This window comes from Molothrus ater, chromosome 10, assembly GCF_012460135.2.
Source record: "Molothrus ater isolate BHLD 08-10-18 breed brown headed cowbird chromosome 10, BPBGC_Mater_1.1, whole genome shotgun sequence".
NCBI classification, from domain to species: Eukaryota; Metazoa; Chordata; class Aves; order Passeriformes; family Icteridae; genus Molothrus; species Molothrus ater.
Genome location: NC_050487.2, coordinates 18,902,094 through 18,912,937, shown reverse-complemented (window position 1 = coordinate 18,912,937; position 10,844 = coordinate 18,902,094). Strand labels below are relative to the sequence as shown.

The window sequence follows — 10,844 nt, the reverse complement described above, 5'->3', positions numbered from 1 at the left end:
TTCCAGTATCTTGAAAGAAACTGTGTGGCAGTTAAGCTCATACAGCTATTAAAGCTGTTAATCAGTGAAAATGCTTTAATGTCAATTGCCAACAAGCGCTCCTTTCCTTCAGAACATATGTACATGAAACACGTCGGTACTATGAGTTTCCATTTTGTGATTTCTAGTGTTTATAGTTTTAAGTGAAAGATACAAGAAGCTAAGAGTTTTTTCTTTCTCAGTGCTTTGTGTCAGGTAATTGGTGGGAGATGAACGAAGTAGGAAAAGTACCTTCACACATACCTGCCATACATTTTCAGAACTGTGCAGCTGTTCTTCCACACCACTTCTGGCAACTCCTTAGGGAATACAAAGAGTTCTCTCATCACCTGGCAGGTTTTTGCCACTAGAGGGATGTGTTTCCTCAGGGTCTACAGGCCATGGTACTCTTATAAATTTCTTGAGTGATGGAAAGTGCCTCTTACAGTTTGTGACTCTAAATTATCTGTCCATATTCAAAATTCTCACTTTTTAAAGGAAATAAGCCCAAATTAAACCCATATAATCTAGTGATTTGAAACATAAAACTATTTTTTTATATTAGGCAAGACTGCATGGACTATTTTAAGCAAAAACTGCCTTGTTTGCTGTTTCCTGGCACTGCCAAACATTAGAAAGACATTGATTTTCTATCAGTGCTTTGCTTGCCCTTTCTGATAGAATCAGTCTTTCAGGTTAGATGGCTCATATGTCTTATGGCTCTCATTGTTTATAAATGCTGAGTTATTAATAAGAGAGGCCATTAAAAAAGCACAAAGTCTCCTCAGGTAAAATAAACCTGTCTGACCCTGCATTAGTGTTTTTTATCCAACATCCAATGATGCTTGCAAGTCTGATGTAATGTCTGTTTTTCAGTAAGTCTCCATGGACATCACATTGTGCCCACAGTGTTTCACATTGTTCCCAAAACTGGATTTTTCAGTTGTGAAAATTGCTGAGAACACTCTGCTACCCTGCTCATCCTCACAGCCTGCTCATAGCTGGGTACAAACATTTTTCAATTCTGTTTTTGAGATTTTCCTAGAACCACTTTTTGAAAATTTTAATTTTGAGGTAAAAGGTGGTTCTAGCAAAGGTCACATCACCTCCTTGAAAGTGATCAATGAATCCTTGGATATATGGTGGATGATGGGTGGAAGGCAACTCATCTGTTCTATGCATCTTCATTTTACATGGACTGGTCCTTTCTTTAATGCTGTTGCTGCCAGGCATATGTAGTAGTTATTGGCTACTGCTTGAAAACAGCAGCAATATTTTTTTCCCTACAAAGATCACTCTTATTTCTCCTCTGACGTTACTCTTTCAAAGTGAAGAGCAGAGAGAAACACAGCAAAGGCCAAAAAAAGGGCATTTTAAGGTAAAGGCACTGCCCCTGAAGCCATGAAATTGGGAGTTGGCTCCTGGCATTGCCACAGGCTTCTCGAGCATCCCATGCTGGCCATTCCCAGCCTATATCCCCCACACCGACCTGCTCTTCTGGAAGGTGGGGACATCCCACCTGTCAGCACAGTCCATGTGAGACACCTGTGCCACAATGAGGGGCTGAGAATGAAAATACAGAGGAGAGATTCTTTACTGCGTGTATTTCACACAAACATAGATACATAGACAGATGTATATACATATATATATACACATATACAGTTATATTAATATATACTTCCATATACATATATATGTATATATATATACAATATATATGTATATACATATACATACATACACGCACACACATGTATCTATTTATGTCGTCTTTAAAAGCTTAAAAATAAATAACAGAGCGTATAACAGAGTATTACCGGTCAGAGGGAAACCTTCCCCGGGCTACCCGGAGAGCCCAGGAGCCAAGCCTCCGTGCCGCCCCGCTGGGAGCGAAGGTTTTCGGGCGAGACGCGGGGCCCCGGCGGCGATCCCGCCCCACTGCCCTGCCCCTCGCCCGCCCCCGCCGGGACCCCCGAGTGCCGCCGCCGCCGCAGCTGGTGCCGCTGCCGCTGCCATTGGATTAAAAATAGCATCTTCCCTCCCCCTGCCCTCCCTCGGGCCCGGCTCCCGCCGCCGCCCTGCCCCGGGCCCGGCTGCCCGCCGCCTCCATCGCCCGCGCAGAGCGGCTCGGCAGGGAGGGCGGGCGGCCGGGAGCGAGGGCGGGAGGGCAGCCGGGAGGGAAGGGAAGGGAAGGGAGGGAAGGGAGGGAAGGAGGATGCAGCGGGCCGCGCTCTTCCGCGGCGGCGATGCGCAGATGGCCTCCGGGGACCTGGGCGAGCTGCTCGTCCCCTACATGCCCACGATCCGGGTGCCCAAGTCAGGGGACCGGGTCTTCAAGACGGAATGTGCCTTCTCCTACGACTCGCCCGTGAGTGCAGCGATCCACCCCCGGCTGCCTCCGCGCCCCCGCCCGCCGCGGCCCCTTCCCCTCCCCGCCGCAGCCCCTCGCACCCTGCCCGGGCCGCTGCCTCCCCTCAGGCTGCCGAGCCGCCCCCGGCCCTTCCTCCACCTGCCGCGGGCCCTCGCCCCGCCGCCGCTGCCCGGCCCGGCTCGCGGCGCTCCCGCACATCGCCGCCGGCTCGTCCTTCCTGCGTTTGTTCGTTTGTTTTCCTCCTTCGAGGCGTTCTGAAGTGGTTGCTTGGACACGGGGATTTTGTGGTTTTGGGGAAGCTTCCCTGCTTGCTCTGCTTGTCGGGGTCTGGCTGCTCCACCCGGAGCCCTGCTTTTGCTTTCACACCGAGGTAGTTAAAAAGGGAGAGTAATGGCCTTCTCCTTGGTTTATTTCGGCGAGCAGATGTCAATTAATTTGCTTTTCTACTGCCTCCGTGCTCGTTTTATTCAAAATCTTCATAGAAAGCTTTCAAGGTGAAGGCTCATCCTGCAAATCAGCGTGGAAGTTCCCCTGAAACACTTTCTCCCCAAGGGTTTCAGTTACATCACTGAACTTCAATGGACTTGTAGTATTTCCCCACCAGCTTGGTTGGTTTGCTGTTAGATGAATATTTCATGTGCAGTAAACTTTCCGTGGCGTTATTTCCACCAGCATCCACAGATTGCATGTGTTCCATGGCAGATCTGGGGCCTGACTCAGTTTTTAACTTCACTGCTAATACTGGGAGCCTTCATAAATGGGCAGTGCTTTGTAAGAAACAGGTGCTTAGAAATTAGACTTTATCAAAAGAGGTTGAAAATTTTATTAAAAGTTGCTTCTCCACAGGAAACTGAGGTTTCCCAAAGGTGATTGAGCACTCTATGTTGATGTTAATGTCAATGGCAGCAATCAGAAGGAAGCTCATTGCATTACAGAATATTCATTAAAAGTTACCTTTCAGGGACATTTTTGGAATCCTTTATCCCCTTCTATTTGATAATTCCCCCTCTTTTTGATAATTCCTTTTAATACAGAAAATCAGACTTGATTTTAAAGGTGACTCAGCTGTCTGGTGTTTGTCATGTCTTGTTGAACAGAGGTTATTTTTACCCACACTCTTCAGATCTCAAGTGTCACCCAGCAGCCCTGACTGTACTGGGAGCTGGGCTGATTAGAACTGCCAAATCGGACTCCACCGCAGAGGCGATAATTGCATTATATACTTAAGGAGGTTTTGGCGGGGGAAAATCAATACACCACATTCTTTCCTTCAGATTTCTGCTTGGGTGAGCACATGGTTGTTGCTTTTAGTAACACTTTCAGGCTTATTCGATATTATGGTTTATAAAAATTTCTGTTAACAGGGAGGGAGGGATGTAAAATACTGCTACAGATTAAATCAATCACCACTGTGTGCAACAAGCCTCAACTGAACACAGCAAAAGCTCTTCTACTTCCAAAGCTTAACGTGGTTTTTGCAGCCCTGTTTGTCCCTCTGTCAGTTGTGTCATCTTCTCTGGGTTTGTGTAGTGCATCTTCCAGTGGATAGAGGTAGCTTCACTGATTGTTCTCAAAACTGGTTGAGGTTCCTTTTCCATGAGGTTTAAATCTTTCTTGGATGAAGATCTGAGAACAATGTCACCTTTGTGCTACAGTGAGAGTCATTAGCTGAGAGACTTCAGAAGTGAGAGCTGGAAGTACAAGTGGCTATTTAGTGTGTTTGTTCCACGTGGATTAACTGTATCATGGTGATCTTGTCAGAGAGGTGGTATTGTTGGAAATACAAACAGATGAGAAATTAATGTCTTTAGATTTGGCCTTCTTCCAATGGAACATACTGGGGTTGGTCCCTGGAAAGTTGGCAGAAGCAGGAGGCAAATTTCTTTGCACTTAAGAGACCTAGTGACACTTTTTAGTTTGCTTGGCTTATTGGATGAGAAAAATATGTCATTTATTATTTACATTTTAATTAATTTTTTGAGATTTTTTGATGTCTTCTAGAAAAACTGTGTTTTTCTGATGAGGGCTCCTACTCCAAGTAGCCATTCCTTTGTACAGGAATTGAGGAGGGAAGGCAGGCTGCCTGCAAAACACAAACCTGGCCTAGTGTTGAGTATTGCTTCCTCCAGGGATTGACCCAGCAGCTATTTGAGCCAACCACCTCCCTGCAGCTTGGCTGACAAAGTCCTGCACCTCTCATTATTCAGGTCTGAGGTGTAGTCATGCCTCCTGGTGACTTTTTCCACATCTCCAACCTGTGCTGTAGGTTTCTTCTCTTCTATTTTGTCCACTGTGACTTCTCTTCCTCTTTTGGTGGATGAGCTTGAATTTGTATTCAGTGAAATGCAGAAGATATGAAGGTTGCATTAAATAATCTTTTGTTGTACTATTATTTTTTTAGAAGGATAATACTCAGCTTTGGAAATTCCACCTTTTAATGTGCCCTGGTCTCAAAAACATCTGATCATTTATCACAGAATTGTAGAGTCACAGAATATGCTGAGTTGGAAAAGACCCATGAGGGTCATTGAGCCAACTCCTGGCTCTGCATAGGACACCTCAACAATCCCACTATGTCCAAGCACTTCTTCAGCTCCATCAGGCTTGGTGCTGTGACCACTTCTCTGGAGAGCCTGCTTCAGTGTCCAACCACCCTCTGGGCGAAAAACCTTTTCATATCCAACCTAAATCTCCCCTGAGACAGCTCCATGCCATTCTCTCCATTCCTGTCACTGGCTGTGGGAGTGACACATCTGGGGAGGAGACAACAGCTGGCAAAGGGATGCAAACTGGGGCATAAAAATGGTTTAATGTGAGCTGTGGATGCTGCACGTGGATATGCCCTGAAACCTTCCCCACAGAGGGCAATGGTGACAACCCCAGCACAGCCCATGAGCCTGACACGGTGACAGGACCAGGCAGGCTGGCTCTGTCGAGTGCAGGACTGTGTTTGTTTGAGCAGCTGAAAGTTTGGCTTTGCTCTGCTGGAAAACCTTGCTGCTGACAACAGCTTCCTTTGTGAATCTTGCTGACTTCATTTTTGTGGCTCGGGAACTCTGTAATGGTTATGTTGGGACAATTCCCAAAGTCTGAGCTGAGCTGATGCTCTGCTGTTGGTTGTGCAGTTGAGACTGAAATCCTTGAGAGACTGGAGTGTGTAAGGGATGTTGGTGATTGTGTTGCATAAAACATTCTAGAAATAAGCACCTCCTGTCTGGCAGCTCCTTTGGTCAATATTCCTTGAGGAAAATCAGGAAGTCACTGAGGCCCGTGTCTGTGAGGGGTAGGCTTGGATCTTGTTTCTATTGATGGAATGAGAGCAGCAGAGGAGAAACAAGAGGAGTGAACACACCAAGACAAAGGGAGTACTCCAGATGAGGATATTGGCCTAGCTGCAAAATGACCTCTAGTTAGGGAGGCAGTCAATTGCTTGGTGGTGGGTGATCACCTGAAAAGTCAGAGCAGTGTGGTACTGCTGCTTGACAGGGACATGCCAAAGCTGTCACATGGGGAGGTGTTTTGCTGGCTGGAAGTGCACCAGGCCACTCAGCTGGTTCACATCAGTTAACTCACTGCTCTTCTGAAGTTGGTGAGTGGTAATATCAGCAGAAGTTGTGCCTGCAGTGGTTCGCACATGAGAAATAACTGTGGTGCTTGGGAGAACAACCAGGGTGTATGTGCATTGTGCATTTCCTTGGAGTTGATTTAAATTTGGATCTTACTAGCCTTTTCCTCTTTATGTGTCACTGACCATCCTGTTACCCAGACTGGTGCTGGACAGGAGTATTTTGGGCAGCAGAGACACCTGAATTCTGAGGTACCCAGAGTGTCAGGATAAATACAGAGATGCAGACAAGTGCTGGAGCTCTCCTGTGGAACCATCAATTTTCCTCTCAGCTCTTCTCCCCAGCTTTTCTGTTCTGGAAGGACAGCACTCTTTTTGTGACCAACAGAGCTGTACAGCCAGGTTTCTGCACAAAGCAGAATCCCCACATCTCAGGTGGCACTGCTGGGGCTGCAGAACTGGGCTGGAGCTTGGCAATCAGCCCTGGTGGATCTCAGACACCTCTGCCAGGGGCTCACACAGCCTCACCTGGATAAGCTGCCCCAAACAGTGGGGAGGGATGGGTGGAAGGTCTCTATTCCTGCAGGTTAGAAGCACTCCTGACCCAGCATTAGTTTTGCCATTGTATTTGCTCACTAACTGTGAAGCTTTGATCCTGCCTGTGCATGTCACTTGTCCAAGACACTGCTTTGGAATTCATAGCACTGCTCTGGAGTCCAGCTGTGATTTATAGGTGGGTGTGAGCAGTCCATGCACCTCTTGGAGTGGAGGTTTGGGTTTGGTTTAGTGGCTGACTGGCCCATACAGCTTTTTTCTTCCCAGGAAATGTTTTAAGTGCTGTACTGGATTGGCCTTGTGCATGTGCCCTTTCAGAAGCTACAACAGAGGTACCAGGAATCTTTGTTAAGCAACTGTGAATTAATTTGCTTCTAGGGAAATATCCACTGCTATCCCGTGCTTTTGTAAAGGAAGAGCAGGGGAAGGATTTCTTTTGCACTTCAAGTTAACAGTCCAGTTACTGGGCCCTGTAATTTATTTCCTACTTCCACATCCTTTGTCCTTTCTCTGCCCAACCCAGCTCTTCTTTTCCCATCTCTCATCTCTCACCAGTTCCAGTAGTACCTGGCTCCTCTTCACTGCTTGTGTGTATTTCGACTTCAACGTTTTGCATATGTCAGTGTCCTTCCATTCCTTATTCTGATTCTGTTGCTTCTCCCTCTGATCATTTTTTTACCCAATGCCCAATTTTACCCTCTTATTATTCCTTTTCTGCTTTCCTTTAGTCTCCATTACTTTCCTGTCACCTTTGGGTGACAGAGGGCAGTTCTCTAAAAGGCAGACTCACACCACTGCTCATATCCCACATTTCTTTTGAATGTGACTAGATATATTCTTGGCCTTAGCACACATTTTTTGTGTTGGTTCCCCCAACCCACCCCAGAAGTAACTACATTTACTGCAGTGGAAACTTAAAAATGAACTTTTTGTTTGCAGGAGCCATCTCTTTGGCCTGTTCTGTTCAGCTGGTTGTCTGTGGTTTGCTGTGGTTTTTTTCTCCTTGTTTCAATGTAGGTAATATTGGTACATGACAGAGAGACAGGCTTTCTTTTTGTTCTTCATTGTAAATTATTATGTGTTGTTGAGATGAATATTAAGTGCCAAAACATCTGTTGTTCTTTTTCAGCCAGTCCTGAAATAAAATATGTGTAATTTAGTTAGACTATTGTGGGATCTAGTGCAATGTGTGTATGTTAGAGATGGTCCTGTAACTTTTCAAATATATTAAAGATTGGATTGGAATTATACAGCAAGACTCTTATGACCACAGCCAGATTAATTTGTGGTGATTCCTGGTGAACAGACACCCTGAGCAGAGCCTGTAGCAGCCAATATGGGCATGAATTTTGTATGGAAATTCTCATGGAAACCATGGTAGAATGCACAAAGACAGTGATCCTGTCTCGTAACAGGTACATTTTATTTATATATGACAGGATGGATCACCTTTTCATTCTTCACATTTGGATGTGGAGACATGTGGAGACTCCAGGTGCCATTTTACTCTCTTCTTGATACTCTCTTTGCAAATTTTGCCATTGTTCCAGAGGATCTAAAGCAAGTACCTGTGCATGAGACACTGTCCCTGAGTCTGCAACTGTTTGCCATGTTAGGAGATCACCACAGCCCTTGTGTTTGTACAAAGTCATTGTTGTCTGAGCCACTGCAGGAGCTGAAATTGCTAAACCCTAAATTTCCCTGAGGGATCTAAATGGTTTGTGAGGGCTGATAATGGGATGGAGGTCATTAGTTCAGTCCTGATCAGGTTAGGGGTGCTTGGAAGCTGTTGGTGTCTGGTGCCACGAGCAGTGTGGAATGAGGGAGTAAGCAGGAACGAGGGGGTGAGCAGGAATGAGGGGTGAGCAGGAATGAGGGGGTGAGCAGGAATGAGGGGTGAGCAGGAATGAGGGGTGAGCAGGAATCAGGGGTGAGCAGGAATCAGGGGTGAGCAGGAATCGGGGGTGAGCAGGGATCAGGGGGTGAGCAGGAATGAGGGGTGAGCAGGAATGAGGGGTGAGCAGGAATCAGGGAGTGAGCAGGAATCGGGGGTGAGCAGGGATCAGGGGGTGAGCAGGAATGAGGGGTGAGCAGGAATGAGGGAGTGAGCAGGAATCAGGGGTGAGCAGGAATCAGAGATGAGCAGGAATCAGGGGTGAGCAGGAATCAGAGATGAGCAGGAATCGGGGGTGAGCAGGAATGAGGGGTGAGCAGGAATCAGGGGTGAGCAGGAATCAGGGGTGAGCAGGAATCAGAGATGAGCAGGAATCAGGGGTGAGCAGGAATCAGAGATGAGCAGGAATGAGGGGGTGAGCAGGAATCAGGGGTGAGCAGGAATCAGGGGTGAGCAGGAATCAGGGGTGAGCAGGGATCAGGGGTGAGCAGGGATCAGGGGTGAGCAGGAATGAGGGGTGAGCAGGAATGAGGGGTGAGCAGGAATCAGAGATGAGCAGGAATCAGGGGTGAGCAGGAATCAGAGATGAGCAGGAATCAGGGGTGAGCAGGAATCAGGGGTGAGCAGGAATCAGGGGTGCCATCTCTCTCTCTCTGTCCCCATGGCTGGTGCTTGTGTGTGCCTCTCACCCACCAGCTTCCTTGCTCTGCTTTTGAGTCTGAGAGGGAGCAACTGGTGCATTTTACCTCTCTTTCCCTGGGGGTTCTCTGCCTCTTTCCTTCCTCCAAACATGAATTGGTGTCTAAATAAGTAAAAGCAGCTCTTTTTTCTTTTTTTAAAATACTTTTCTCCCTGATGTGGGCTGTATATTTGTTTCCCTATCTGAATTAAGCACCTGGCATGCCATGAGCACCTTAGCAGCAAAGAACAAGCAGAAATACAGTGAGGAGCAATCCCTTTTCCTTCTGCTTAGAAGGTGAGAGGGCTGAACCTGCTCTTGTGAGTGGGCCTTGATGGAGCCTGACCAAGTACAAGCTTCTGCCCCAGCAGTGCCTTTAGACTGGAGTGATAAGGGAAGAGAATGTTTATGCATTGCTTGATCCTGAACTTCACACTACATGTCTGCTGCAGCCTCAAGCAAGAATGAAGGGGAAAAATATCAGCTAAAGTTCCTAAGGTTTTGTCTGTCAGGAGAAGTTATGCTTTTCTGGTGTAGAATAGTCTCTCCAGTAGTTCAGATAAGCTGCCTTCCTCCAGCATAAACTTTCACACACATCTAAGATGATTGTCAAATACAAAGATTTACATGCCACAGGCAATGTAAAATATCATTCCTTCCAGAACTGTTTGTCTGCTTAGTGGGGTTAAATTAACCAGCACAATGTTTGTCTTAGATCACAGTCGAGTGTTTTTTGAGCACCAAACAGGGGCCTAATCCTTTACTCAGCCATCTACAAAGGTGTCTTTTTCACACAGGCTTCTGTTTTACTTTGACCTTTTGGGCTTTTGAACAGTCTGTCCACTTCTTTCCAAGCTGTGGGAGAGAACACTCTGCCTGTGCTCTCTTGGGGAAACATCTGTTTTGTTAGTAACCACAACCAACTTACTCAGACTCTACATTTAGCTCCTATACTGAAAGTGTCAGATTGTTGTCATAGGCTGCCTCAGAAATGGTTCAGTGGTCTCTTGGATTCCCTCCAAAAAATGAGAGAATGATCTCCAGGAAAACAAAACTTTAAACAAAGTTCCTGAGACCTAGAGTGACAACACTGTATATTTTTATTTAGACTGGGTACCTCTAGGATCTTCTTGTAGAGGACACATCCATGACTTTCTCACAGAAGGAGGAAATGCAGAAGGATTTGGAATGCGGGATAGAAGAGCAGGCAGCGTGTATGTGTCTAATATGATTTGCTTCTGGAGATAATGATCCTTAATTTCATATATATATTTATCATTTACTTCTGAGGTGCCTATGAATGAGTGTAGTTCATGTTGTTCTTTGAGGAATTTAACACAAGATGTTCTGTGCTGTGCAACGGCACAAACATGCTCACAATAGAAGGAAGGTCACAGAGCTTCTGAAAGGCTCAATCTTTGTTCTGCACCACCTACTCAAAACAATACATGTTAGAGGCTTGGAAAAATTGATCCAACACCAATGAGCAGATGACTGAAAGTCCTCCTGGCAGTCTGATGTAGGAGAGGTCTTAGAGTGGTGCTAAAATTGAGCGAGACTCTGGTAACAGCCAGCATCAGTTTTAGAGAGAGCAAAAAGTGATGCCAGCTTACGTTAACTGAAATGTCAGCATTTGTGATCAGCACCAGGAGTATATATCTTTATATTGCTTTTGTAATGCCCTTGTCTCCAAGCTCTGTATTGCATGGATGGAGAGGTTCCCTGATCGATACTGAAGAATGAACACAAAACATTTGTC

At 46.2% G+C, this 10,844-nt stretch overlaps 1 protein-coding gene across 1 annotated transcript in view; it reads left to right on the top strand.

Moving 5' to 3' along the window:
* Nucleotides 1-2,221: 2,221 nt before the first annotated feature.
* Nucleotides 2,222-10,844, top strand: part of USP13 (ubiquitin specific peptidase 13) — a 50,113-nt gene continuing 41,490 nt past the window's right edge. Inside the window, exon 1 of the mRNA XM_036388724.2 lies at nucleotides 2,222-2,389. Coding sequence (XP_036244617.1) covers nucleotides 2,237-2,389 — 153 coding nt within the window. The 5' untranslated portion in view covers nucleotides 2,222-2,236. The remainder of the gene's footprint in view (nucleotides 2,390-10,844) is intronic.